At 44.8% G+C, this 27,366-nt stretch overlaps 5 protein-coding genes and 4 long non-coding RNA genes across 15 annotated transcripts; 6 read left to right on the forward strand and 3 right to left on the reverse strand.

Moving 5' to 3' along the window:
* The first annotated feature begins 5,128 nt into the window (after positions 1-5,128).
* LOC136190463 (uncharacterized) lies at positions 5,129-6,138 on the forward strand. Its single transcript, XR_010670562.1, has 5 exons — positions 5,129-5,270; positions 5,330-5,542; positions 5,594-5,683; positions 5,737-5,816; positions 5,865-6,138. It is a non-coding gene; the product is annotated as an uncharacterized lncRNA (long non-coding RNA).
* Positions 6,139-6,950: 812 nt separating this feature from the next.
* On the forward strand, positions 6,951-10,764 carry LOC136199620 (receptor-type tyrosine-protein phosphatase delta-like). Its single transcript, XM_065989866.1, has 9 exons — positions 6,951-7,664; positions 7,728-8,210; positions 8,272-8,583; positions 8,649-8,948; positions 9,005-9,292; positions 9,344-9,601; positions 9,658-9,972; positions 10,024-10,620; positions 10,673-10,764. Exons 4-8 carry the CDS (start codon positions 8,897-8,899, stop codon positions 10,077-10,079), a joined length of 969 nt encoding a protein of 322 aa, XP_065845938.1. The 5' UTR covers positions 6,951-7,664; positions 7,728-8,210; positions 8,272-8,583; positions 8,649-8,896; the 3' UTR covers positions 10,080-10,620; positions 10,673-10,764.
* LOC136196469 (receptor-type tyrosine-protein phosphatase delta-like) lies at positions 10,124-11,675 on the forward strand. The gene is made up of 5 exons (XM_065986053.1): positions 10,124-10,354; positions 10,554-10,620; positions 10,673-10,984; positions 11,036-11,302; positions 11,368-11,675. The coding sequence occupies exons 1-5, from the start codon at positions 10,124-10,126 to the stop codon at positions 11,664-11,666; spliced, it is 1,176 nt and encodes a 391-aa protein (XP_065842125.1). The 3' UTR covers positions 11,667-11,675.
* Positions 11,674-13,099, forward strand: LOC136199618 (insulin-like growth factor 1 receptor). The gene is given in 3 exon segments (XM_065989863.1): positions 11,674-11,751; positions 11,799-12,508; positions 12,510-13,099. Coding segments are annotated over 2 exon segments (1,140 nt in total). The 5' UTR covers positions 11,674-11,751; positions 11,799-11,818; the 3' UTR covers positions 12,960-13,099.
* Positions 13,100-14,297: 1,198 nt separating this feature from the next.
* On the forward strand, positions 14,298-17,727 carry LOC136199619 (uncharacterized). 6 transcript variants are annotated; one of them, XR_010673111.1, is made up of 8 exons: positions 14,299-14,498; positions 14,572-14,970; positions 15,020-15,234; positions 15,285-15,962; positions 16,096-16,712; positions 16,769-17,136; positions 17,186-17,245; positions 17,294-17,727. XR_010673111.1 is itself a non-coding variant. In XM_065989864.1 (7 exons), the coding sequence occupies exons 5-7, from the start codon at positions 17,085-17,087 to the stop codon at positions 17,617-17,619; spliced, it is 438 nt and encodes a 145-aa protein (XP_065845936.1). In that variant the 5' UTR covers positions 14,298-14,498; positions 14,572-14,970; positions 15,020-15,234; positions 15,285-16,712; positions 16,769-17,084; the 3' UTR covers positions 17,620-17,727. The 6 variants fall into 6 exon arrangements, 2 of the variants coding, with proteins under 2 accessions (XP_065845936.1, XP_065845937.1); XR_010673112.1 differs by having other exon boundaries at positions 16,099-16,712; XM_065989864.1 differs by having other exon boundaries at positions 14,298-14,498; positions 15,285-16,712.
* Positions 17,728-18,108: 381 nt separating this feature from the next.
* LOC136199621 (uncharacterized) lies at positions 18,109-19,476 on the forward strand. Of its 2 annotated transcripts, XR_010673116.1 has the most exons (5): positions 18,109-18,179; positions 18,235-18,343; positions 18,467-18,686; positions 19,031-19,113; positions 19,184-19,476. It is a non-coding gene; the product is annotated as an uncharacterized lncRNA (long non-coding RNA). The 2 variants fall into 2 exon arrangements; XR_010673115.1 differs by having other exon boundaries at positions 18,131-18,343.
* On the reverse strand, positions 19,473-21,053 carry LOC136199622 (uncharacterized). Its single transcript, XR_010673117.1, has 7 exons — positions 20,901-21,053; positions 20,721-20,830; positions 20,285-20,574; positions 20,187-20,228; positions 20,067-20,125; positions 19,933-19,999; positions 19,473-19,878 (listed from the first exon to the last, which is right to left on the reverse strand). It is a non-coding gene; the product is annotated as an uncharacterized lncRNA (long non-coding RNA).
* A 2,613-nt stretch (positions 21,054-23,666) lies between these two features.
* On the reverse strand, positions 23,667-24,507 carry LOC136199624 (uncharacterized). The gene is made up of 3 exons (XR_010673118.1): positions 24,388-24,507; positions 24,255-24,337; positions 23,667-24,190 (listed from the first exon to the last, which is right to left on the reverse strand). It is a non-coding gene; the product is annotated as an uncharacterized lncRNA (long non-coding RNA).
* Positions 24,508-24,566: 59 nt separating this feature from the next.
* LOC136199616 (uncharacterized) lies at positions 24,567-27,220 on the reverse strand. Its single transcript, XM_065989862.1, has 4 exons — positions 26,312-27,220; positions 26,014-26,253; positions 25,444-25,951; positions 24,567-25,387 (listed from the first exon to the last, which is right to left on the reverse strand). The coding sequence occupies exons 1-4, from the start codon at positions 26,396-26,398 to the stop codon at positions 25,074-25,076; spliced, it is 1,149 nt and encodes a 382-aa protein (XP_065845934.1). The 5' UTR covers positions 26,399-27,220; the 3' UTR covers positions 24,567-25,073.
* Positions 27,221-27,366: the final 146 nt, after the last annotated feature.

Below are 27,366 nucleotides of genomic sequence, written 5' to 3' on the forward strand. Positions count from 1 at the left end.
TGATGCAGAATCAATGCTGCATTGATGCATAAACGATGCAGAATCAATGCAGAATCAGTGCTGCATTGATTGAGAACAAATTCTGCATTAATGCAGAATCTATGCTGCATTGATGCAGAACCAATGCAGAATCAATGCTGCATTGATGCAGAATCGATGCTGTATTGATGCAGAATCAATGCATCACTGCAGCATTGATTCTGCATTAATGCAGGATTGATTCTGCATAAATGCAGAATGCAGAATCAATGCAGCATTGATTCCGAATCAATTCAGCATTGATTACGCATCAATTCAGCATGGATTCTGCATTGATTCTGCATTCTGCATTTATGCAGAATCAATGCTGCATTAATGCAGAATCAATGCTGCAGTGATGCATTGATTCTGCATCAATGCAGCATCGATTCTGCATCAATGCAGCATTGATTCTGCATTGGTTCTGCATCAATGCAGCATTAATTCTGCAATGATTCTGCATCAATGCAGCATCGATTCTGCATTAATGCAGAATTTGTTCTCAATCAATGCAGCATTGATTCTGTATCGTTTATGCATCAATGCAGCATTGACGCTGCTTTCTGCATATATGCAGAATCAATGCTGCATATATGCAGAATCAATGCTACATTAATGCAGAATTGATTCTTCATTCATGCAGAATCAACGCTGCATTGATGCAGAATCGATGCTGCATTGATGTAGAATCCATGCAGAATCAATGCTGCCTTGATTCTGCATCAATAAAGCATTGATTCTTTATTGATTCTGCATCAATGCAGCATTGATTCTGCATCAATTCTGCATTGATTCAGCATCAATGCAGCATTGATTCTGCATCAATGCAGCATTCATTCGGCATTGATTCTGCATCAATGCAGCATTGAATCTGCTTTTTGCATATATGCAGAATCAATGCTGCATTAATGCAGAAAGAATGCTGCATTGATGCAGAACTGATGCAGAATCAATGTAGCTTTGATGCAGAATCAATGCTGCATTGATGCTGAATCAATGATGCATTGATGCAGACTCAATGCAGAATGAATGTTTCATTGATGCAGAATCAATGCTATCAATGCAGCATTGATTCTGCATTGATTCTGCATCAATGCAGCATCGATTCTGCATCAATGCAGCATCGATTCTGCATCAATGCAGCATCGATTCTGCATTAATGCAGAATTTGTTCTCAATCAATGCAGCACTGATTCTGCATTGATTCTGCATCGTTTATGCATCAATGCAGCATTGATTCTGCATCAATGCAGCATTCATTCGGTATCAATGCAGCATTGATTCTGCATTCTGCATATATGCAGAATCAATGCTGCATTGATTCCGCATCAATTCAGAATTGATTCCGCATCAATTCAGCATTGATTCTGCATTGGTTCTGCATCAATGCAGCATCGATTCTGCATCAATGCAGCATTGATTCTGCATTGATTCTGCATCAATGCAGCATTGATTCTGCATCAATGCAGCATTGATTCTGCATTGATTCCGCATCAATGCAGCATTGCAGAATCAATGCAGCATTGATTCTGCATCAATTCAGCATTGATTCCGCATCAATTCAGCATGGATTCTGCATTGATTCTGCATTCTGCATTTATGCAGAATCAATGCTGCATTAATGCAGAATCAATGCTGCAGTGATGCATTGATTCTGCATCAATGCAGCATCGATTCTGCATCAATGCAGCATTGATTTTGCATGGATTCTACATCGATTCTTCATTGATGCAGAATCTACGCTGCATTGATGCAGAATCGATGCTGCATTGATGTAGAATCCATGCAGAATCAATGCTGCCTTGATGAAGAATCAATGCTGCATTGATGCAGAATCAATGCAGAATCAATGCAGCATTGATTCTGCATCAATAAAGCATTGATTCTTTATTGATTCTGCATCAATGCAGCATTGATTCTGCATCAATTCTGCATTGATTCAGCATCAATGCAGCATTGATTCTGCATCAATGCAGCATTCATTCGGCATTTATTCTTCATCAATGCAGCATTGATTCTGCATTTTGCATATATGCAGAATCAATGCTGCATTAATACAGAAACAATGCTGCATTGATACAGAACTGATGCAGAATCAATGTAGCTTTGATGCAGAATCAATGCTGCATTGATGCTGAATCAATGCTGCATTGATGCAGACTCAATGCAGAATGAATTTTTCATTGATGCAGAATCAATGCTATCAATGCAGCATCGATTCTGCATTGATTCTGCATCAATGCAGCATCGATTCTGCATCAATGCAGCACTCATTCGGTATCAACGCAGCATTGATTCTGCATTCTGCATATATGCAGAATCAATGCTGCATTGATTCCGCATCAATTCAGCATTGATTCTGCATTGGTTCTGCATCAATGCAGCATCGATTCTGCATCAATGCACCATTGATTCTGCTTTGATTCTGCATCAATGCAGCATTGATTCTGCATCAATGCAGCATTGATTCTGCATCAATTTTGCATTGATTCAGCATCAATGCAGCATTGATTCTGCATCAATGCAGCATTCATTCGGCATTGATTCTGCATCAATGCAGCATTCATTCGGCATTGATTCTGCATCAATGCAGCATTGATTCTGCATTTTGCATATATGCAGAATCAATGCTGCATTAATGCAGAAACAATGCTGCATTGATACAGAACTGATGCAGAATCAATGTAGCTTTGATGCAGAATCAATGCTGCATTGATGCTGAATCAATGCTGCATTGATGCAGAGTCAATGCAGAATGAATTTTTCATTGATGCAGAATCAATGCTATCAATGCAGCATTGATTCTGCATTGATTCTACATCAATGCAGCATCGATTCTGCATCAATGCAGCATCGATTCTGCATTAATGCAGAATTTGTTCTCAATCAATGCAGCACTGATTCTGCATTGATTCTGCATCGTTTATGCATCAATGCAGCATTGATTCTGCATCAATGAAGCATTCATTCGGTATCAATGCAGCATTGATTCGGTATCAATGCAGCATTGATTCTGCATCAATGCAGCATCGATTCTGCATCAATGCAGCATCGATTCTGCATTAATGCAGAATTTGTTCTCAATCAATGCAGCACTGATTCTGCATTGATTCTGCATCGTTTATGCATCAATGGAGCATTGATTCTGCATCAATGCAGCATTCATTCGGTATCAATGCAGCATTGATTCTGCATTCTGCATATATGCAGAATCAATGCTGCATTGATTCCGCATCAATTCAGCATTGATTCTGCATTGGTTCTGCATCAATGCAGCATCGATTTTGCATCAATGCAGCATCGATTCTGCATTAATGCAGCATTGATTTTGCATGGATTCTACATCGATTCTGCATTAATGCAGAATTTTTTCTCAATCAATGCAGCACTGATTCTGCATTGATTCTGCATCGTTTATGCATCAATGCAGCATTGATTCTGCATTCTGGATATATGCAGAATTAATGCTGCATTGATGCAGAATCAATGCTACATTAATGCAAAATCGAGCAGCAACGCGGTCTCGGACAAATTCTTCGAGATTCTCGTCTTCCAAAAAAGACATTGAGAATATCTAGATGTTGTGATTAGAAGGCGTGTCTAGCGTGATTAGGAATTTTGACGCCGCTAGCCGGCGCCAACAACCAGCGAAGGTGCAATTATCAATTTTCAATTTGTGCATTGATTGAAAATTAAATGCTGCCAACGACAAAGAGTGCAAAAGCAATTTTGAATATCAAAATGCTAAGAAGATTATAGCAGAGCGGTGGCTCTCATTGGTCAAATGGGCTCTCCTTGGTCAAATGGGCTCTCATTGGTCAAATGGGCTGTCTTTGATCAAATTGGCTCTCATTGGTCAAATGGGCTCTCTTTGGTCAATTGGGCGCTCTTTGGTCAAATGGGCTCTCTTTAGTCAAATGGGGTCTCCTTGGTCAAATGGGCTCTGATTGGTCAAATGAGCTCTCATTGGTCAAATGGGCTCTCCTTGGTCAAATGGGCTCTCATTGGTCAAATGGGCTCTCATTGGTCAAATGGGCTCTCTTTGGTCAAATGGTCAAATGGGCTCTTATTGGTCAAATGGGCTCTTCTTGGTCAAATGGGCTCTCCTTGGTCAAATGGGATCTCATTGGTCAAATGGGCTCTCATTGGTCAAATGGGCTCTCTTTTGTCAAATGGAGTCTCTTTGGTCAAATGGGGTCTCATTGGTCAAATGGGGTCTCATTGGTCAAATGGGCTCTCTTTTGTCAAATGGGGTCTCTTTGGTCAAATGGGGTCTCATTGGTCAAATGGGCTCTCATCGGTCAAATGGGATCTTATTGGTCAAATGGGCTCTCATTGGTCAAATGGGATCTCATTGGTCAAATGGGGTCTCTTTGGTCAAATGGGGTCTCATTGGTCAAATGGGCTCTCATTGGTCAAATGGGCTCTTATTGGTCAAATTGGCTCTCATTGGTCAAATGGGCTCTCATTGGTCAAATGGGCTCTCATTGGTCAAATGGGATCTCATTGGTCAAATGGGGTCTCTTTGGTCAAATGGGGTCTCATTGGTCAAATGGGCTCTCATTGGTCAAATGGGCTTTCATTGGTCAAATAGGCTCTCATTGGTCAAATGGGCTCTCTTCTGTCAAATGGGCTCTCATTGGTCAAATGGGCTCTCATTTGTCAAATAGGCTCTCATTGGTCAAATGGTCAAATGGGCTCTCATTGGTCAAATGTACTCTCTTTGGTCAAATTGACTCTCTTTGGTCAAATTGGCTCTCTTTGGTCTAACGGGCTCTCTTTGGTCAAATGGGCTCCCTTTGGTCAAATGGGCTCTCTTTGGTCAAATGTACTCTCTTTGGTCAATTGTACTCTCTTTGGTCAAATTGGCTCTCTTTTGTCCAATGGGCTCTCTTTGGTCCAATGGGCTCTCTTTGGTCAAATTGGCTCTCTTTGGTCAAATTGACTCTCTTTGGTCAAATTGGCTCTCTTTGGTCAAATGGGCTCTCTTTGGTCAAATCCTCGTCCGAACGTTCGAATCCCCCGTTCGAACGTTCGTTCTAACCCTCGTTAATTAAGAATATTAGTCTAAATTTAGCTTGAAATTTTAGCTGCCGTCGCGGCGATCACATTTCTGGTGACGCGACAGCCAAAAAGGCCTGGCATGGGCGTCAAATCCGGGCAGCTCGTACGTCGTTATCGCATGGATCGACGCGAACGAGGCTCTCTCGAGCCTCGCGATACGTTGGGAACGGTTGCTGTTCAGCCTAGAGGTAGGCTGTCTCCTGTAGGTCGATTGCTCATGTCGTTTTTCGATCTCACGCGAGCGCAGAAGGCGGCGAAAACACTAGCAGCGTTCAAGGATCGCGACGGAGACCTCTCGTCGTCGCTGCTGTCGATTCGCGACTTCGGATCGTCTCTACTCTCGCCGAGAGTCGTCCAACACAAGAACTCGCTCGTTCGACTCGTCGCCGCCGTCTGCGCCGTCGAATTGTGCCGCGTTTTCGGCAGCAAAGTCGTTTTTCTGCCTCTCGAGACGCGACAGGTGAGCCGAGACGAACGAGGAAGGAGAAAAAAACGTTCATCGCGTGTGCAGACGCTCGTCCGTCTTTTCATTTGTCAGCTCGACTTCCGTGAGACGACGCGCGACGAAGGAAGTGTCATCTATCGTCGACGTCTGTGGGAGGCAAGTCAATCAACTGTTATTAATTATTTAATTGAATTATGTTTTATAATAAGTTACTCGCTCGGAGCGGTGCCATGGCAATTTGTTCGTCGCATGGAGAGCAGTTGCTCACAGCTGTTTTCGACTGCGCGGGGTAAAATCCTCTTACGTTTTCGTATATCTTCAAATGTTTCATTTTCAGATATCTGAACCAATCACCGAGCCTCGCCAATGCGGCCGTGAAAATTGTGATTGATTTCGTACAAGAAGTACGTCCAATTTCAACGGGTTTCTTTGAGTCGCTGGCCAGACCTCTGACTCTGGGCGAAGAGGTGCACAAGATGCTCTTCTTCTCTTTGGTCAAATGTGCTCTCTTTGGTCAAATGGGCTCCCTTTAGTCAAATGGGCTCTCTTTGGTCAAATGTACTCTCTTTGGTCAAATGTACTCTTTGGTCAAATCTGCTCTCTTATGTCAAATGGGCTCTCTTTGGTCAAATGGGCTCTCTTTGGTCAAATGTGGTCTTCTGCATAAAGGCAGCAACTATTCTGCATAAATGCTGATTTATTCTGCAAAAATGCAGAATTTATTCTTCTTAAATGCAGCATTTATTCTGCATAAATGCTGTATTTTTTCTGCATAAATGCAGCAATTATTCTTCATAAATGCAGCATTTATTTTGCATTAACGCAGCATTGATTCTGCATCAATGCAGCATTGATTCTGCATCAATGCTGCGTCAATGAAGCATTGATTCTGCATTGATTCTTCATCATTGCAGCATTGATTCTACGTCAATGCAGCATTGATTCTGCATAAATTCTGCATCAATGTGGCATTCATTCTTCGTTCATTCTGCATCAATGCAGCATTGATTCAGCATTGATTCTGCATCAATGCAGCATTGATTCTGCATTGATTCTGCATCAATGCAGCATCGATTCTGCATCAATGCTGCATTGATTCTGCATCAATGCAGCATCGATTCTGCATCAATGCAGCTTTGATTTTGCATCAATGCAGAATCGATTCTGTTGAATGTTTTAGGTTATTATGCTTTTGTGACGTCAGAATATTTGTTTTCTACTGCCGCCCCCGCTATCGTCACGGCTTCTTCTATTAGTTCGACTAATCATTCTTTCACAGCTACTACTACTACTTCCTCTTCTAAAACGTCTTCTCTCGATCTTCCTGTTGCTATTGGTGTTGCAGTTTCTCTCCTTCTCTTTTTTGGACTCTTTAGTCTCTCCCGGTCGATAGTCACTCCGTTTCAATTCATTCTTGTCCTGGAATGAATCTGTTTGAATTGACCGTCAGTCACGGTTCCTATAGCGCCGTCGTTCGACGTCTCGTCTTGGTCGACACAGCGGACGGTTCCTCGGTTGCCTTATCGTCTCGTCACAAGCTTCAGTTCACGTCGGCCAATTACAGAAACTGGCACACCGATCAACATCGACGAGATCTTAACGTTCGCTGGAAAAATCATTTCTACAACGCCTACATCAAGACGAATCCGTCGCTGCTATTTCCTATTGAACTCGGACACGAAATCGCCACTCCGTTCTCCGCCATCGAAACGTATAATGACTCGGGAATCGTGTCTTTCGAACTGTCCCTTTATCAGAGCAACGCTACCTACGAGCGGCTAATTGCATTTCGAAATTTGTCCGCTCTGGAACAGTACTGGGTTTATCGTTATCCGAAGCCCTTCCAATCGGGCGAAACGTACGAAGTTAAAGTGACGGCGAAAGACGTCTTTGGACACCAGGCGCACAGTTTGGATTCGGTTTACACGGACTTTACTCCGCCGTCGATTACCGACGTTATCGTGTGGGAACGCGATCACAGTCCAATCAGAGATTTAGATGGATGCTCGAATGATCGTTCTGGATCGGCATACAGTCAATAGACGCGGAGAGCGGAATCGAAGCGATCGAGTGGAATATCTCGAAGACGAAGAATTCGTCGACGAGAAGCGAAGGAAAAGTTGCTTTGCCAATTCAGGTATTCGGCATGCAGTAGAGAGATTTGGGCATGTCCGTAAGTGGTCTCTTTCGCTTTCTATAGTCTCAATGTCTCGATCGCGACGAGTCGTGCTATTGCGCTATCGACGGCGTGTGCGTTTCGAAAACGTTCGCGTTTGAGATTGAAGAATTGGAGTGGTTTCGGAATGACATCCCGTTCTACTTGTCGATTCGGGCAAAGAGCCGATCTGGATTGACGTCGGCGTGGGAAAGGGAAATTTCTAAAGCAATGACAGCGGGCTCGTCTCCTGTACTTCTAACCTTGACACCGACGAAGAGAACGATAAGGGTTACCTGGAATGACTCTCTAGACGGCTCTCCGACAAAATTTCTTGTGCTTGCGTGCCCAAAAAATTAAGTACAGGAAAATGTGGCCGTTGTTTGATTGCGACAGTTAACGGATCGCACCGTGAAGCAGAGGTCAACAATTTAAGGCCCGCGACTGATTATCAAGTTCAAATTGAAGCGATTGGCGGGAATTACTCTGGCCTAAGTGCCGCTGACGAGACAAAGACGCATGAAGACAGTAAGTGCATTAATCAGAATGGAATTACGTGTACTACGAACTATGGGCAATTTTTGCATAGGTCCGGAAAGGAGTCCTATCGATATTGGGGTTACGACTCTACCTAATCAAGAAGCTCTTATATTTTGGGAGCCACCTGTTCTGTTTTACCAGAACGGGAGAATCACAAAGTACAAAGTAGCGGTCGAAATTGAAGACAGTCCAGATCAGTGGATTTTGGCACAAGCCGAAGTCGTCACCAACGCTCCGCAGACGAACGCGACAGTGAAAAATCTCCGTTCGGAACAAAAATATCGAACGCGAGTTAGAGCGGCTACGGCGATCGGCTTCGGGCCACAGTCAGACCCCTACAACTTCACCACTCCAGAAGACGGTATAGGAGAAAGCTCGTAGTTTGACAATTTCTTTCTTTCTGCACTAATCGCGTTTGGTTTGCAGTTCCCAGCGCGCCGCCGTCCGACGTTTCCCTGGTTGGCGCGACGAAAAGCAACGTAACGATTTCTTGGAAAGCGATACCAAGGAATAGTCGTAACGGTGTTCTTCGCGCGTACGTCGTCGCGTACGTCGCTCAGAAGGGCGACGAGTCGGAGAACCAAGTCGCGGTACGCGGAACGGAGACGTCGGCTACGCTTAGCGGTCTTCTACCGTACTCATTTTACATCGTCACAGTGAGAGGCAGAACGAGCATGGGTCCCGAACCGGTTAGCGACGATCTCACAGTGCGAACGGGCGAAGACAGTAACGAATGTTATAAGTTCAACTATGGAGAACTGATTTCATTTTTTTTCTTGTAGTTCCGGGTCCTCCTTTATTCGAGCGAGCTGATCCTGTGAATTCGACGGCGATTTTCGTCAGCTGGACGGCGCCGTCGGAACCTCGCGGCAAGATATTGGATTATCGTTTTCATGTACTTTCTTCGTCAAATCTTGACTCTGTTGCCAACTTCACGGCTCAAGGAAACGAAAGCAACGTGATCATAGGCAACCTTACTGAAGGAACGAACTATTCAATCTACATGCGAGCACGAACGTCGCAGGGTCTAGGCGAACCGGACCTCGTTTACGTCACCACTCCGAAGAGAAGTTAGTAAATAAGTTGTTTTTTTTTTCATTATTTGAATGACTGTTGTTCAGTTGTTGGGGCTCCGCGTGGGCTGCTGGCAACGTCAGGTGGGCCGTATAGCATTTCAGTTTCGTGGCTAGCTCCGTCGGTTGGCAGCATCTCGCACTACGTAGTAGTGTACAGCGCAGATAGTCAGAAGCAGAACGCGTCGACGACAGAGGAGTCTTACGAACTCAAAGGTTTGTCTCCGTACACTTACTATCGGATTGAAGTGAAGGCCGAAGGTGGTAATGCAAGTGCCGTCACATTTGCCTACACCCAAGAAGGCAGTACGTATATAATATAGAAATCATAGCAGATTGTGGATGTACAATTATTTTTGTAGCTCCCGGTCAGATTGAATTGTTTGAAATTCCTCGTGTCGACGCGTCGTTCGTCGTTCTCGAATGGGAGCCGCCTAGACGTCCAGAAGGTCGTATAGCTTATAGGTATCGCATTACTGAAGCGGCAACGGAATGGACAAGAAACGTGGATCTGCTTCCGAGCGAACTTGGCTCGCTGGAAGGCCGATTCTTTCGATGGAAAGTTGCCAACTTGACGGGCTTTACGCAATATCAGTTTTCAATGCGAGCCTTCAACATTCGCCATCGTCGCGAAGGTGCTTGGTCAATTACGAAAGTCATTCGCACCGATGAAGGAAGTAGGAACTAGTAACGATGTTCATCGTTCAAGATTGATTTGGGTTTTTTAGAGCCGGGTCCACCCGAAGACGTTAGGGTATACGTGCGACGAGACGGGCGAGTCTAATGATCTCGTGGCATCGGCCGACGAAGAGCAACGGCATTATCACGATGTACGAAATCACCACGGATTGGGCCAACGCAACGGGAACGCCAAAAACATCAACGATCATTCACAAGAACTATCCAACGGAACGGTATCTAGAAGTAGAAGGACTCCTATATCCGGCACGGTATTCCGTCGTTATTCGAGCAACGACGAAATCGGGATTGGGTGCTGGTAGCAAGGAGATATTCAGGTTCACGAAATATTTAGCTCCCGATGAGAGAACACCGCGCAACGTCAGTCATCGGTACCTTACATCGACGTCAGTGACTTTGAATTGGAAACGACCGTTATACCGTCAGAGTCTACTGAACTATACACTCTCTGTTCACAAAGTAGACGGATATATTTTGATGTCTACACGAGTTGTCAATGCGAATGAGACGAGTGCAAGTTTGACGCCGAATATGCTTTTCTCCGCTACGCTTGTTGCAGGTTACAAGGACGGGTCGTTCGGAGCTAGACGACTCTGATCATCATCTATTTCAGACGCCACCGTCTGGTAAGGTACATCGATAACGTTTTTTTTTTATTTTCAAAGAAGTGCTTGTTAGCTCCGTTGTCCGCTCCGCGAAATTTCATTGTTAGTCGAACGAATGAAAGCTCGACGCTTCTTCTGAGTTGGATTTCGCCTTTGGAATCCGATTTGAACGGCGTGCTGTGCCGCTACGTTGTACGGTACTCTCCGGTGAATGTGAATAGTTCCAATGCCAAAGGACCCGAGTTCATTGAGGCTGGAGCTCACGAAACGCGGCTTAGAGGACTAGAGCCGTACACCGAGTATGACGTAAAAATCGCGGCTGAAACGTGCAGCGTCGATCGGAAAGGTCCTTTCGCTTCTGCAAAAAACCGAACTGGAGAAGGAGGTTTGTCATATATATGTTATTCATGTAATTATCCAATTCTTTTTTTTCTAGTACCTAATAAACCAAACATTCGCTTGATTGAGAAAAATTCGACGTGGATAAAACTCGAGTGGAGAGTCGAGCCTAATGGAATTCTATTTCGAGTGGAAGCAAACATATCGTCTGATCAAGGATACGTATATAATACTTCGAAAAAGAGTGGTGAAGCGGAATTCTTTGATCTGGAACCTCACCATTCCTATACCGTACGTATTCGAGCGTACTCCGGGCGAGGAGCGGGCGCGTTTGGAACTATAAATGTTTCCACTTGCGCAGCAGGTATACGCACGCACGCATGTTCTCACGCAACAATTGTGTATGTTGTTTGATATCGTTTATTTAAGCTCCCCAGTCTGCGGCTTTTATTCGCAATTGCGAATTTCTTCGGGGAAATCAAAATAAAGTAAAAGCGATTCGATTAAATTACACGGAAGTTTCTATGACGGACTGGCGTGGTGAACGCCAAGGATACCGCGTCAATTTGTTCAAAGGAAACGAAACGGGCATTGGCAGAGTTTTTAATGATACGAAGTACGTCGGAAAATCGATCGTTGAATCAGATGTCTTGAAGCTCGACGAGTCTATGATTGACTTCGACCAGTGGTATATACACGGTTACTTTGCAAGCGGAAAGTGGCCCTAATTGCGGTCAGACGAACGTCGGTCCGAGCAGCGATCCTTGCTACTTTTTACATCGACCCCGATTGATACGTCTCAACAAGTCGCAGGTATGAAGCGCTCTTTCTTTCCAGCTCTTATTTAGCATCATTTTTAGGAGGTGACGACACTGTGACAATGGTCATTGCTATAGCTGTTTCTGTGGCCGTGCTGGTACTCATCGTACTTGTTATTGTTATAATCTTCGTGCGAAAGAGACGTCGTCAGGCCAAATTGGAAGTCATCCAGCTACAAGAATTACAGAACCAACGCCAAAATCACTGGCTCATGACGTGGCCAACGTACGACGAATTCCAATTCTGCAAAGACCGTCTCAAAATCGAAGAAGAACTCGGCGAAGGTTATTTCGGAAAAGCCTATTTCGCCTGGGCGACGGGAATTGTCGAAGGCGAAGCGAAAACGCGAGTTGCTGTGAAAACAATGAAGCGAGGATCGGCGCAGGAAGCGGCCGAAGATTTTCGAAAGGAAATGGAAATCATGATGGACTTCGATCATGCGAACATCATTCGTCTTTTGGGAATCTGCACGCGCGACGAACCTCTCTATCTCATCACCGAACTGATGAAACACGGCGATTTGAAGGCCTTTCTTCGTAAAGCGCGTCCAAGCGAGACGGGCCCGCGCTCTCTTCTCTCGATTGCCCAACTCGTCGACATCGCCGCTCAGGCGGCCGCCGGCGTCGCTTATCTCGCGTCGCGCCGATTCGTTCATCACGATATCGCCGCGCGAAACTGTCTCGTCGGCGAAAAAAACGATAAATTGTCAGTGAAAGTCTCCGACTTCGGAATGGCGAGAGACGTGTGTGTACGAAGAAGAGTACTATCGTCATAAGGGCGGTACGATGCCGATTCGATGGATGGCGCCGGAAGCGATTACCGACGGCAAATACACCGTAGAATCGGATGTCTGGTCACTGGGCGTTCTTCTATGGGAGATCTTTGCACTTGGCTATCGGCCGTATTTTAGCAAGAGCAACGAGCAAGTGATCGGCGGCATTCTTGAGGGTAGCTTGAGTTTGGAGTGCCCGGCGCTCTGTCCCCGGTCCGTGCACCTGTTTATGCTTCGCTGCTGGGAGAGGGATCCGTCCGATAGAATTAAGTCCGGCGACGTGGCGAACGCCTTGCAAGCCATGCTCTATATGGGCGGGTCATTTAGATATGTGTCGCCGATCGAATCGGCTCCGGTCAGCGGCGTAACCAGGTTTCAGAGGTCGGGGGGGCACCATTTTTTCGCGCCGAAGGCGCGAAAAATTTTTTGAATGTGGGCGTGGTCAATCTTAATTTTTCGTTACTGAATAATGTTTTTCTATGTCTGGCGCTTATACAGAAGTTTCGCTAAAAATTTAAACGTCTACATAAATTTCAATTTTCTACTAAAATCGACTTCTATAAACGTTTTCACAGCTTTATCTATGTCTAAGTTCGGTTCAACGAGCATGAGAAGTAGCAAGCAGTTCGCATTCTGCCAGAGTCGAACAGTAAACGCTATCGTTATGCAAATCGACGAAATAGTGCGCATCTTCGGTGAATACTCCGTCAAATTTTACCTAGCTTTGGCAAAATTTCGGGGGGGCACGTGCCCCCCCAGGCCCCCCCCTGGTTACGCGCCTGCTCCGGTGGATTCCACGCCGATGAGTCGCGTCACTCCTTCTACCACAGTCGATCCCGTTTTTCAAAAACGAGCTATATTGCTTCAATCGAACGACGCTTACTTAGATATGAGTGATGACGGCTCTCCTTCTGAAATTATATTGGATCTCGCGTTCGATTTATATCTTCAATCAAACGACGCTTATACTTACATATGAGTAGTAGCGACGTTCCTTCTGCGTCGAGCAGTGAGAAGTGTAATGCGCGCGAAGAGAGCGAGGATCCGAAAGAAAATCGTCATCTCATGGTAGCGCTGCTATGACGTCAACCCAATTAGAGCTCCCTGTTGACGAAGATTACACGCCAATGAGTTATTTTACTTCTTCTGGCACCAAATTGGATCCAGTGATTACTGAAGAAAAAGCTTCCTTGCCTCCATCCAAAGTAGATACCGTTAATATGAGAAGAGACGATGTTAGTTCTGCGCAAAGCAGTCGGAATCGTTGTACGCACGAGCAGATGTTACAGAAAAAGCGCAAGGAGCTGGAAGAGAAGAGGAGGAAGAAGAAGAACAAATTGTTATCTCGGACTCCGACTACTTACGTGAATAGGACACGAAATTTGGTTTCGCCAAAAGAAGCGGCAAAAACCGGCAAGGATGATCCGGACGCTTGAAACTGAAGTACACAGTATTTGCCGTTTCGTCTGAGCATCGCGATAACTTTTCTTGCATGTAGGAGGCCGTAGATATAGCACAACAACCTTTCACTGCACACGCATGCAACAGCACGAATAAATCACTAGTGAAACATATCATGCCCTCTAGAATTTGCGATTTTTTAGATAGTTAGTTAATGTCACCTTTGTTGTCGAGAACTATACTGTGTCGAGTTGCTGTCTGCTCTTCAATAAAACGATGTCAACTCTGAATGATGTCTCTTATATCTCTGCTTTTGCACAGAGTGACGCCGTCCCGCCCACGCATCATAGCGCGCTGGAGGAAATTATTCCTTTCGTCCCTGCATCTCCTGAGTCATCTCCTGTCGCTCCGTCGCCTTCGCAGGATGTGGTACTCGTGCCGAATGTGCCGCTTCTTCCTTTTCTCGACTTCAAACGTCAACGAATCTCACTCGCAAACGTCAGAATGCTCGTCCTACTACATGGACATCGAATCGATGCCCGAATGGATCGTCAGTGCCTTGGAGGAAGTAATACAGTAGAAAAATAGCATGAGAAATAAGACCAGCCAGCGTCATTGCCTCTAAATGCGATTTTATTCAGACGGGCTGGACCAAAGGAAAGCTTCTTTGTCCTCGATGCAGTCGACGCGTGGGTAGTTTCAATATCGTAACTAGCACAGCGTGCGCCTGTGGAAACGCCACTCAACCGACAATACAAGTCAGTAAACGGAGAGTCGACGAAAGGGAACAGAAATACCATCAAACCCAGAAGCCTCCGTCTCATCAAACAGGAAAAAATTCTAATGGTATAGTGCAGATAGAGAAAGAAGAAGAAAAGGAAGAAGAAGCCACATCTCGCCAAGATTCCTCTAATAGATCTGATAGTGAAGAAGAATCCCAGCTTTCCCGAAATCCCTCTAATAATACGTTAACTAATAGTGATAGCATCGATAATTATAGTGATGCGGATACTGATGTTGAGGTGAAAAGAAATGATGAGGTAAGTGTGTGCCTCTAGTACTGATAAATAATTCAATTCCGTGTATCAGTCTAATTTTTGCTGTCCTGTCTGCCTGGATCTTCTCTGCAAGCCGAGTCGATTGAATTGCGCGCACGTTTTCTGCGAGCCCTGCGTTAAGGAACTCAAAATTAGATTTGGCACTGGCATCATCCACTGTCCCCTATGTCGAACTACAGTTAAAACGATCCAAACAGACAAAACACTAGAAACCGAAATCATAGCCCGATTTCCAGACAAATACAAGTACAAAAAAGAAAGCTCTTTTTTATGATTTTTAATTGTGCCGCTACTAGAATTATCCTGGAGAAATATCGCCAAAAGCATTATAGATACGACCGCGTTTTTCTGCGCAATGTGAGTCTCAATTTGCGACAAGGAGTGAGAGGAATTAATCATTTAGTTCGTCGGCGTATGGCGGTGAGACGTAGAGAGAGTCCGAGTTATTTAGAACGTCAATTTGCTGAATTGCGAACAAGTCCTCGAACAATTTTACTTATCTGTATAATTCTCGCTTCCATACTGTACCAGCTGTAAATTTACTGCATACGCTGTATAGAGCATGACTCTATTGTTTAATCTATCGGATAAGAACTGAAGTTGTTTTTCAACGATTACACGGTAAAAAAATGTAACCTAATGATTGAATTTATTTATAACACTTTTGATCATGCGGCGGGAAATACTAAATGCAAATCTAAAACCGGAGGCCTCGATGTATAGTTGGCCCTGGAAGCCTTTAATTGAAAGGTGAAGGAGACGTTGTAGATACAAGGACAACCGCGGCTTTTGCTGCGAGACGTATCTCACGTTCTTCTGCTTCAACAACGGCGACAACTATTTTGTAGTCTGTCTTCGCGATTATGGCCCGACAATGACGCCGCGCGCGTGCACCCATACGCGAACTACGGGCGAGTTTGACGATGACGTTGCTTTTGGAATTGGAACGAATGCTCGGCGAAGAACGGATCGTTGTAGGTAAAATGTGCAAGGGACGGGGACGGGGACGGGGGGACGGGACACCTTTATATCCATTCTCGAGACCGGCGAGCTAAGCTACCAGTAAGTCCCTCGTTCAATTATCGTAATAGGTTTCTTTTTGCTTAGCAGATTCAAGTTATTGAAAGTGTTTATCGATTTGAACCCGGCCGAGACGTTCACCTGTAATGCTGACCCGCAGTTACGTGTGTAAGTGAGGTAAAAGATCAACAAGCTAGTATATAGAGCGCTCGAATTCACTTCCACTGGGAGCACTAGTCTAATGATGACGAGGTAGGACACCCGGCCTTTCCCCACGGTAGCTGAGACAGAAATAGTTATTTTCTCACGCGTAAGGGGTCTCGAAGAGAATCCTTTGCTTACCATGACGTCATTAGTGACGACATTAATGACGTGTTTTCAGCGCAAAGGTGTTCGTAACATAGGCGCCTCATAGTACGCGAAAGAGTACTTTGCTGCATCTTACGCATTCCTTCCGTTCTATCGTGCGTAGCAACAATTGCGAAGACATCCGAGATGGCGTCAGTGTGTCAATTGTTTCTGCGTCATCATTTTGTAATCCCACAACCGCGTTTCCGCCTCGATTCGTATAAAAGAGCACTGCTCATTTACCGAATGACATCAGTGCATCAGATCAAGAGTCGAAATGTTTACTGTTGAAGTTGCCTTCATACACCTTCTTCTCGTCTCTTCGACGTTGTCTCGCGAGACACCCGATCATCAAAGTTCGAGCTATAATGCGATTAAAAACGCTAATTATGGTAGATATCTATTGTATAAGGTAAGCGCTTGGCACGCTCAAACCCATCTATCTGCTACGGTTATACGCACCGCTTGCGTTCGTACGACGTGACGCTCGACTCTGAGACTGACGTAGCCGAGCTCCGGTGTTGCCACGATCGTTCGATTATGAATTTGGCACGTTGGAGAATATTGGTGATGAAGGTGCGAGCGAGCAGCTTCTGTACTGCTCTGACGTCACCGATGTCGATTTTGCGTGTTGGAAATACGTGTCTCGTCTCTCTGTTCGTCTCTTTGTCAATGTGACGAAAGTGAGAGAAATTGGGGAGGTGACGTTTCTTTGTGGAACGGAGCCCATGTCGGATAGCAAGTTCACTCTAACGACGAAAGTTCGCGTCACATCTCCAAGTTAGTTAATTAACGTATGTATTTGCTTTATTTTAACGTACACTGCTAGAATTGCCGACTCTGGCACCGACAACACCTGGCGTTGAGGTACTGAAACCTAGGCTGCAAGGTAGTGACGTCACCATTTTTAACCAAGAGTATGTACAAGTATTTTTAGAAGACCTCGGATCAAGTTGCAACTTGAGTGATCATGCTTCAAACAACGTGGACAGCCAATGCGAACAAACAAAGATTGTCACCTGCTTCGGAAATGCCTCTTTTCTTCGCTGGAAAGTCGGGAGAAAGAATCATACTCGAAGCGTTGCAGAATGTGTGAACGGAAAGTGTCCGGCTGAAACGTGCTGGAAAGTCTCGGCAAGCGAAGACGGTATTGATCTTCATCTCGGTCTAGAGAGGAAGAAGTCGAAGAGAGCTTTCAGATGTGCTGATTCAGCTGAAGGTGCAGGTGTGAATTTGTGTTTTATCAAAGCGGTGTGGGACTAGACCCGATCTCGTAGAGCTTTGGCTGAGAATTTTTGCAGTTTGTTTTCTTTCACGGCATGTTGGGATGGTTTCACCGTAGTTACACGAAATAAGGTGCATTCTGATTGACCTGCTGTTTGCTTGGCATTTCTTACCCCGGATGTTGAACGTCAGGTGGAACGCCTTGACGTTTCGCCTTGGAATTGCAATTGTTTTTCGTTGAAAATGTCTTCATTTACTCCACTAATGAGCGATTATCGAAGTCCTTCTTTCGTTGTAAGCTCGAGTAAGTTGCCTAGCTCACTTCTGTAGCTTGATCGCGTTTCCTGTACGTGATTGGACGATCGCAATTTCTTTAGGCTTTGCAGAAGCGATTTCCGCCGCTTCCTGGTCTTGTTTGAACCGATAAAGGCCTTACAAATGCGTTACGAAGATAAAGACACCCTGTAAGACTTTAGGAGAAGCGTAGATATACGCTTGAGGCTGCATGAGTCTGTTTTCCACGTGAACGTCGAATCATTTCATAGGAGAGTTATGCTAGGAGGAAAAAATTGCTCAAAATCCTCTAATAATTTTTCTATGTAATTTCTCCTTACATACAGGTAGTCTAGGCTCTGATCGAGGATTTGTTGCCAGGATATGTTCTTTTGGCACTTGAAGATGGGTGATGCAGGCTTTTGAGATCGACGGCGTCGCTGAAGTGGTCAACGTCCGAGTGTCGTTAGACAGATTTTTCACTGCAGGCGTAAGTAAAACGCGTATTAAGTTAATTAAGTGTTGTATGTGAGATTTGATGGTCAGAGGCTTTGCTTTGTATGTGCATAGGGAATTGTAGTTTGAAAATTTGTTATTTTCTTTTTACCTATAGGCTTGGGGTATACAATAGAGTGCCTCCCTTCAAGGAGTGGAGCAAAGCAACTGGGAGGTGGAGGTGAGTGACTCTTGGAGAATAAATAGTGATTTTATTGTTTTGGAAGATTTCTACAGGGATGTGGTTGTCCCTAGGATGAGAGGTTAATGCAGATATTTCTTGAAGAAGTTTAATCATAAATGGATTGCAAGGCTCGTTTAAAACAAGCCATCAAAGGGTAAGGGTTGGGGTTAGTTTGGTTCGTATAGGAAGTGTAGATAAGGGTGAAGTATAGAAGTCGTTCGTGGGGATTGACAAAATGTATGTGTGTATAGAGGTAAACCGTTCAAAAGGAGGTTCTGCATGCGCTAATATTAGTGTTTTCTTCTTGGGCGTTAACTCCCTCAAGAAATCTTTTTCTCAAACAATCAATCCAACTTTGTTTTAATTTGCAGAGTCTGACGATCGCCTTAGGCCCCCAACTTCCGTGTTTGTAAAAGTGTTTATAGTGGAGTTGTGTCCTGTGCTAATGGAATTGTTGTGCAGTGAAATTTCATCATTGCCGACGAATTTTCCTTCTAGGAAATGACAGCAGAGAAAGGAATGAGGAAAGAGAGTTCATATGAGAGAGTTGCCTGATTCTAATTGTCTCAGGCTACTAAGGGGTGAGCTGAACCGCCTGCTCTCTCACAAAGGCTTAATCTCATAATAAATAATCCTGGTCTCTTTTTTTAGAGCATCTTACTGGTACATCTTTTTTGAACCTTTGTCATACGTGGAACTATATCGTCAAAGACAGAAAGAAAGAAAAAGACGAAAAAACGGCTTTGTAGCTCTTTTTAGATTAAGTTTATAGTGAGCTTTGTGGTAGTAGTGTACTAGTAGGGTAGATGTAGCGTAGCGGAGACTGGGTCCTGAGCATGACCCTGCATTAGATTTGAAACTGCTCCGGGACCTTGTTCAATTGGTCTTACTGTAGCGTAGACATAGGTGTTTTCAATAATTTTATTTATTAAAACCCGGAAGTAACCCGGAAGTCAGAAAAAAAATTCGCGCTTAGGTCCCCCTCGTTTTGCTGTCCACCCGCACGGACCGCCAGGGGTCCGTACGGGCTTCGGTTGGGTGGGGGTCATCCTCCCTACTCCCCCGTCGGAGTTAGAGCCTGTTTAGTCTCCCGGCTCGGACGCCTGGGACCGGCAGCCCTCGGATGTGAGTTCTGCCGGCCTGGTTCCAGGGGGACCGCTATTGTAACCCACCGCGTCTTCCTAAGTGGGGTGGCAGTTTATCACTCGTGCCACGGGAGTAGGGGATTGAATCCCCTGCGTTCAAGCCACGTTTATCCTCTCTGGCTCAAGAGTTGGGCCGGTTTAATTTAGTCACCTCGGGGCCCAGAGGTGAACGAAGACATCGGAGGGCTTCTCGTAGGTGCCCTGCAAAGCAAAGGCAATTCAAAAAGAGAAGCATGCCTGGCAAGTTCCGTTTACAGAAGGCATAGAGGAGACGATTTCAGTCGCTTTGCATTGAACCACTTCTGAGGAAAACTCGCCTTAGCTAATATAAAAGAATATGTGCTGTAATGGCATCGAACGGCTTTAATGAATTAATAACACGACTGCACCTTGCTTCGTTTGGAGACGTTGGAGTATTGTCTCTTTCTCCTTCTCCTCCCTTTGAAGACTAAAAAGTAATAGGTACACTGCTATAAGCCTAATCTTTATTGTTCAGTATTAATACTCACCTTGACTACCTAACAGTTAACTCTCTTATGACCAACAGTCAACTAAAAAACTTCGATGAAAAAATTGAATGCCAATACATGTACAGATAAAATTTTACCCGATATAACGTCGTGACAGTCGAGCACTCTATGTCATCATAGGCCTTTAGTCCCATCCAATCCCCTTCAAAGCAGCCAGAGAAAAATCAAAAGAGAAAACAACAGATCACCTTTTGACGATTTCGACGCCGTCTAGTTAGAAAACGACAAAACGCACGCCCCTCTGGATCAGAGGATCGTATTCTCCGTGTAATGTCTCAAGCGGAAAAAAATTGAGAGAAATTTGTCAACACGCCTCACTCGAAATATCTTATCTCGAGAAGCGAATCGCGTCGAACAGAGAGCATCACTAGAAGGCGGTAAGGCGGTAAGGAACAGAAAAAGAGTCGAAATACCGCGAGGAAAGGAAATAACGAAGCAAAAACAATCGATCGCCGAAAATCGCGTTAATTAGAGCGATACGAAAAGACAAAGGAACCCTCATCTCAAACTCACCTTCACTAAACGTCAAGACGCGTAGCGACGAATTGGACGCGGAACCGGCGATAGAATTTTCACAAAGCGTGCGAAAGCACGTGGCGTAGCTTCTCTGCCAAAAAGCTCGCCTATCGGCGTATTTGGCAAAGAAACAAAATCAAAGAACGCCGCGTACGACGGAGAGAGTATCATTATTACGTTCGACTTCTTTATTTTTCCCCTCGCGTTCCTGCGAATTGCGGCGACGTCGCGAGCGGCCACGCAACGACGAATCGGCGTCGTCAATCGCTTCTGTGACATCTTACCGACCATCCTCGACGACAAGGTCGTTGAATGGAGCCCAACTTGCGACGCCAAAGCGTAAAGTTCCATCTTTATCCGGGGGACAGAAGATAAAAATAGCTCTTCGAAAAATGGCTCTTCGTAGGTTAACTTTGAAAGTAAAATTTTCTTAAGTTTCAACGTTCAGAAGAGACGAGGGAGAGATTTCCAAACTAACGGGACAATGTAAAAACAAAATAAATGTAATAGCGGATATATTGTGACGTCACTAACCCGTCTCATAGAGACAGGAGATGCGAGCATTCTATAGATAATTTTATATATGGTATTATTTTCTCATTTTGGGCCATTTGAGCCTTCATCTAAACGTATCCTGTGGATAACATTTTACCCAATGTGGCATCCTTCATTGAACGTCGAGCACTTTACATCATTGAAGACCTTTGGTTCCATCCAATTCCATTAGTTCGTATTTATATGCGTATGGCCACCACGAATTCAGTTTGCATGGCAATTAAATTAATTAATTTAATTAGGACTCGCATTCTCATAGGCCAGTCACGACTCAACGAAAGCGTCGCGACCGTTCGATAAGGATAGAGACGGTTTTGTTATGAGCGAAGAATGCGGGGTCGTTTTCATGGCGCGTGGTCAGAATTATCCATAAGACGGTGCAGCAATACGCGCAAGGACGGTACACCAAACAGTGCACAGCTATAAAACAATTGTTTTCGGCCGTTCGACTTTGCAAGAAATATTGCTTAATTCTAAAAGCGGTACACTGCAGCAGAACTCTTTCTGTTGCGTCAGCGGACTAACAAGGTGAGCCAAATTAGGTTAAAACGCAATGCAGAGAAATAACCTTCTTTCATGGTTCGCTGTTAGAATTAGGCCCCGATACAAGAATTGAGAGAATGGAAACAACGTTCAGAGAGATTGACTCGTTACATGATTGATTGAATGATTGATTCACTGCGCCTCAAATAAAACTATCGATTTCACTGCATGTTTCTCTAAACCTTTTTACGCCTAATTGGTGCAATTTCTGTCACGCTTGTGGCACACTTTTCCAAGTTTTTTAAACGGAATGCACTTCTTCCGAGCCAAGTACGGATGTGCGCTATACTGCACACGAACGTGAAGATAATTCTCCAACGTAGCGTTTTTCCAAAACCCTCGGAGACGCTTACCGCAATTGTCAACAGGATATCCCTCCGCCGCAAAATCATTCATCGACACAATAAAATGACTCTTTGTGCGATTCCCGTTGCCTGTACTTTCTTTGCGACTAGCGCAGAAAACTTCGTAAGGGTGGTATTGCACGTCAGGCGGCTTTAAAATTCTAAACGTGGTTACATTCTAAAAAAACCAACGATTGAAAAACGGAGGATTGCATGGAGATACTACTATGACCTCGTTATCAATCTGTAGTTTTCCGTTTGCGTCCACGCCTAAGCGCTTTCGCGGCTGGGAAAACGTGTACCAGATATAAAAGTGACGACTCAGGTCAGCAGGTGCTGTTAGAAAAACGTCTACGGGTGGCTCGCCGGCAGACGAATTGTCGGCGAATGAAAATAGGCTGAAGTTAAGTTTGATGAAAGCCAAAGGCAATTTCACGTCGCCAGCGTCGCTAGGCGGCGGACAGCAGAGCTAAGACTTATTGATTAGAATGCAGCAAGGTTAGGGGAGCTAATCGACTACCATTCTGAGTTCAGAACAAGACACAGTGGAAGAACAGGTGTTCCAGAATACAAGGAGAACGAACAGAAACTTCATTTGAAACGAATGACGTCGAGCTCTCAAATGTTCTGTTCTGCCGTTTCGCTCTGCATTTTATAGAGGAGGCTCAATCAACTCTAACCGCGACGAATCACGCAGAACTTGACGAGTTCCGTCCACCTAACCATAGGCGGACATGCAATTTTGTTATTGTGGTGGCGTCCCACTCTCGACTTTCTGATCGCCTCTATTTATCTTTTCATGCCACTATCAACGAAGGTGCTTTCCCTACTTAATTAATTAACTAAGCAAACACTCGCGTCACTTCAGTTGAGAACGTAAATACTTGGCGAGGATTAATCAACGTCGACAAATCGCTTAATTGCAGCATGAGTGCTAGAGCGTCGTTCAGCTCATTAACTAAACACCGTTTAAGTTGGGAGCGGATACTAGGACAAAGAAAGGTGAAATAATCGGTCTTCGACAAGGTCTCCTGGAACTTCGACGTCGGCGCGCGTAAACTCCACCGTATAGAGACTGAGTTGCCATGCATACTCACTTCCTTATCGCGCTAATTTCCTCTACGATTCGCGATAAGAGCGACAAAGAAGCGGCTGACGCTGCACATGCAGGTAAAGGTTTCCTCTCGCCTACGCTGTCCCACGGGGAAATCGTTAGACGTTGGAGAGAACCGCGGAACAACTTTAGTCTGCATGTGCAAAACTATCTGCTGAAAAGTTAGACTATTACGGTGTGCTTGAAAGCTTGGATAAACCAATCGAACTCGTGAAGAAGGAAGCTATTGATCTAGAACACTTTACATCGCCAATCTAAAGGAACAGGCTCTACTCATTCGCGCCTACACGGTCCACTCAGTAAAGCGCCCACGTAGCCTAACGTCCGACCGCAGAGACACAACAGGAGAAGACGCACTGAAGTTAGAGCTTGTGTAAAGGGGGAGTGGGCACGGGAGTGGGCATTTTAGATCAATAACAAATTAGAGCAGTGGCGTCACTATTGTTATTGTCACACTTGGTACCCACGGACATGGAACATTCAGAGCTGCCAAGGGTTAGAGGGCGGTATGCGTGAGATGTCACAAAAACTCTGCATGCGTGAGATTTTATCGATCATGCGTGTGAGCGTGGGTCAAGGGCTGAATGCGTGAGACGTGGTAGGTCTGAACATTTGAGATCGCCCACCTCAAAAGTGTGCCTCGAAACAGCACGTCTTAGCCACGTACATTCTCGAAAGACCTCGCAAGAGGTAGAACAGCACTCTGGTTTATAGCACAATCAAATCTACAACCATCTACTGTAAGGCGGACTATATTATGGTGTGTTTAGCTCAAGCTAAGATAAACCTATCGTAGTCATTGCTTGTACATTGAGCTCGTCGAACGAGGTTAGCCTTTCTCTGTGTCTCGTGGATCGATAGCCGAGTGTCCCCCGAGACCAAGCATGACGCGAGAGGGTCTGGGGACGAGGCTAGTATAGATCGAGGTTGCTTAGAAGTACTTCGCTATAAAGGGGCCCATCAGGGTCATTTTACCTGCATTGACACGCTCATCGCTATTCAGAGATGAGAGAGTGCTCTTAGACATTCGAACGGATTTGTGAAGTCGCGAAACAAGTCTAAGTAAGAGTTGCTATTCGAGAGAGAGCGATTATCGGCTCCAAATTACTGCAATCAAGACAGAGTTTCGATTCTCGGTCGTCATATAGCCCCAAAAAGTTCCTGTTCCATAGAAAAACAATAGAAATCCGTAGAAAACGCCAACGCCTCCTCGAGAAGACGAACATCCGGGTTTTAGGTCACAGGAGTACGAATTACTGCTAAGTCTACTCGGCCAGTCTACTCACATCAAACGAACATGCTTCCTGTTTTGCCTTTGTTTTAGCGAAAAAGCATAGCAGATGGGCGCGCCAAACGCTTATCTAAAAAAAATTGACTTATTAATTAATTAATTCGTCGTCGTCTTTAGGTTACAAGAAGGATGAATAACAAACTTTGGTGCCAAAGTTGCAGGGAAAGTGTTACAATCGCTGCCTAATTCATAGTGAACTTTAATTGTCTCGAGCACTTTCAATTAACGTCAGTGCACTGCAGCCACATTCCAATTAAACCCCTTTCGTCTGACAGTCGTCAGAAGCAAATACGTCGTTTTCAGGGTGTTCATTCAAATTATTTGATTGGTCCTCGTCTGATCCCCAGTCAATCGTTTTTCCGTTGTTTTTACATTTAACATACGACGACGTAGCAAGTAGCAGCGAAACGAGAATTGTAGCTGCGCACGAACGTTTACTGTAATTTCTTAATTTTTGTTAAAAACAAAAAGCGACCACATCAGAGTATATTTGCATGTACTAACTACACATGTGGTTGGATGTTTGCCTTCTTCTTTGATATGCCGTCGCTGCATCTGAACTTTCTCTTAGCAGAGTCGACGTCGCGGAGCTTCAGCATCACACAATGTTTTCCTTCTTTACATTTTCTATCTTTCTCTTGGCAATTGTAAGCACCTTTATCTTCAGAATTCAGCAACCCATTGCAATCTTGAACTTGATCAAATGACCCCGATTCTTGAACTTCCCACGTACAATTTAGGCTGCCTCGACAGCTCAAAGTAAAGCTTTCCTTCTCTAATCCAATTTTCTTAAATCGTACGTGACACTCTCCTATTGCTGCAAAAAAAGACCATAAAAGAAACCCGAACCATTCATGCCTAAAGTTATAGTACTTTCAATTGATTCGAAAGGTACAAAGCACGGCTCTCGCGTAACAAGTGGCTGTTCCGTAACCGGTCTACCTTCAACAGAAACTGAAGGAGGATTAACAGACGGCTTGACCGCGTTTGCGACTTGTGTTCTTGCGCACGTGGAGCATTTGCATTCGGGGCACACCTTCTTTATAGGTTCCTCCGTGGGACAATTATAACCGTTCCTCTTAAATGAAAGGCACTTCTCCCATGCCAAATAATTATTCGTGCGATACTGCAGTTGATAGTGAAGGTAATTCTCCCATAGCGTGGCGTTTGTACAAAAGGTTTCTTTCAGCGAACCCTTCAGCGGCTCATCGCAATTTTCAACGCGAAATCCCTTCGCACCAAAGCCATTCATCGACACAAGAAAATGACTTTGGCTGTGATTTTCGCGGCGACTGGCGCAAAAAGCTTTGTAGGGGTAGTAAAGCTTCATGACCCCAGAATATTTGTCGCACGGGTTTAAAACTTTGAACGTGGTTCGATTCTAAAAAAAAATCTAAGATTCAACAAACGTTGGGGAAGGAAGGAAGATGCTCTCTATACGACCTCAAGATCAATCTGCAATTTTCCGTTCGTATCTACGCCTAAGCGCTGTCGAGGCTGGGGAAACGTGTACCAGACGTAAAATTTCTTGCTTCCGTGGCTAAAGCTTCTTTTTAGAAAGACGTCTACGGCTAAATTGTTGTCAGGTAAAGTCAATGAAAGTACGCCGAAGTTAAAATTGATAAAGGCTAAAGGAAGTTTCAAGTCGTCAGCAAGATCTTTCTGCAGCGGTGAACAGCAGAGCTGAAAAACCCTATTGATTAAAACGCTGCGGATTCATAGAAGGTTTTAGAGTATATACCGTATCGAGCTCTTCTCGCGTAAAATTAGAGTCCGAACGAACCGAACACACGTTTCCAATTGCAAGGAGAACGAACAAAGAAATCATGTTGCATGAGCTCTCGATATGCTCAGCTCAGCGGCTACAGTCTGCATTTTATAGAGGAGGCTCGGCTCAATTACCTCTTTAATTCCGTGATGGTTTATATATAAAGCGTTTAGCGTTAACCGCGAAAGGTTCTTTCCATCTATATATATATATATATAATGTTGACACGATTCGCCGAACCACGTCCGGACGTCCTCTACCACTACCATTTATAGCTATAAACGAAGCCATTTCCCGTCAACCTCTTTTATTTTCTTGCATTGCACGCGTACGAAACAGCTCCGGAGTTACGCGCGCGTCCTCGATGTTTCTGCATGATTGCCGGAGATGCTGCAAAGCTAGGGAAGAACATGCACGTCTCCTAAATACATGCATCGACAAATCCTAAACGATTTCAGGCCGAACCCAGATCGCAATCATGGCGTCACTTTAGTCGGAAACGAGACCGCTACGATCTTGGATTGAACGGTCTCTGAAAACATCCCTTTCCTAAATTGTCGCTTAGCTCCTTATCTGCGTCGGAGAGCGGAACTTTACGAAGAAACTTAGAGAAGGGCGACGTCATCAATACACAGAGCCAAAACATGTTCACCGTCTCCAGGAAGCTAGCTCGACGAGGGGCAGCACATCGATCAAATTACATCATGAATTCCCAATGAGAAAGCGACGAAGAGGAATCAAACGATTAAATACGTGCGTTCCGTGAAGCGCGTAGAACGTACGAGACAAGCCGTCAGAGACATAAATGTAAAATAAAAGTCGATGCCGTCGACGACATGACGACATGTGCAACGCCTATCTGCATGCAAAGCCAGGTGCCAGCTCTGTTCCGGATAAGCGTATCGCGTGCATGGGGTCTCGCGTGCCTAGGATGCTTAAACCACGAGGATACGCCTACACGCGAGCAGATCTAAACACGAACGGGCGGGGCATTTACACGTTCCATTGGTCTGCCCGGTATATATAGA

The sequence above is a fragment of the Oscarella lobularis genome, chromosome 1 (genome assembly GCF_947507565.1).
Source record: "Oscarella lobularis chromosome 1, ooOscLobu1.1, whole genome shotgun sequence".
In the NCBI taxonomy this organism is placed as follows: Eukaryota; Metazoa; Porifera; class Homoscleromorpha; order Homosclerophorida; family Oscarellidae; genus Oscarella; species Oscarella lobularis.

Bases quoted from the DNA above. Each gene is read 5' to 3' on its own strand.
- LOC136199620 (XM_065989866.1), top strand. From the start codon at position 8,897: ATGGGTCCCGAACCGGTTAGCGACGATCTCACAGTGCGAACGGGCGAA. The intron at 8,949-9,004 runs GTAACGAATGTT...TTTTTCTTGTAG, and splicing joins AGTGCGAACGGGCGAAGACA to TTCCGGGTCCTCCTTTATTC. The intron at 9,293-9,343 runs GTTAGTAAATAA...ACTGTTGTTCAG, and splicing joins CGTCACCACTCCGAAGAGAA to TTGTTGGGGCTCCGCGTGGG.
- LOC136199616 (XM_065989862.1), bottom strand. From the start codon at position 26,398: ATGATTTCTTTGTTCGTTCTCCTTGCAATTGGAAACGTGTGTTCGGTT. The intron at 26,254-26,311 runs GTATATACTCTA...AGGGTTTTTCAG, and splicing joins CGCGAGAAGAGCTCGATACG to CTCTGCTGTTCACCGCTGCA. The intron at 25,388-25,443 runs GTACTATAACTT...CTTTTTTTGCAG, and splicing joins ACCTTTCGAATCAATTGAAA to CAATAGGAGAGTGTCACGTA.
- LOC136199619 (XM_065989864.1), top strand. From the start codon at position 17,085: ATGTCGGATAGCAAGTTCACTCTAACGACGAAAGTTCGCGTCACATCT. The intron at 17,137-17,185 runs GTTAGTTAATTA...GTACACTGCTAG, and splicing joins AGTTCGCGTCACATCTCCAA to AATTGCCGACTCTGGCACCG. The intron at 17,246-17,293 runs GTAGTGACGTCA...AAGTATTTTTAG, and splicing joins ACTGAAACCTAGGCTGCAAG to AAGACCTCGGATCAAGTTGC.
- LOC136196469 (XM_065986053.1), top strand. From the start codon at position 10,124: ATGTACGAAATCACCACGGATTGGGCCAACGCAACGGGAACGCCAAAA. The intron at 10,621-10,672 runs GTAAGGTACATC...AGTGCTTGTTAG, and splicing joins ATTTCAGACGCCACCGTCTG to CTCCGTTGTCCGCTCCGCGA. The intron at 11,303-11,367 runs GTATACGCACGC...CGTTTATTTAAG, and splicing joins TGTTTCCACTTGCGCAGCAG to CTCCCCAGTCTGCGGCTTTT.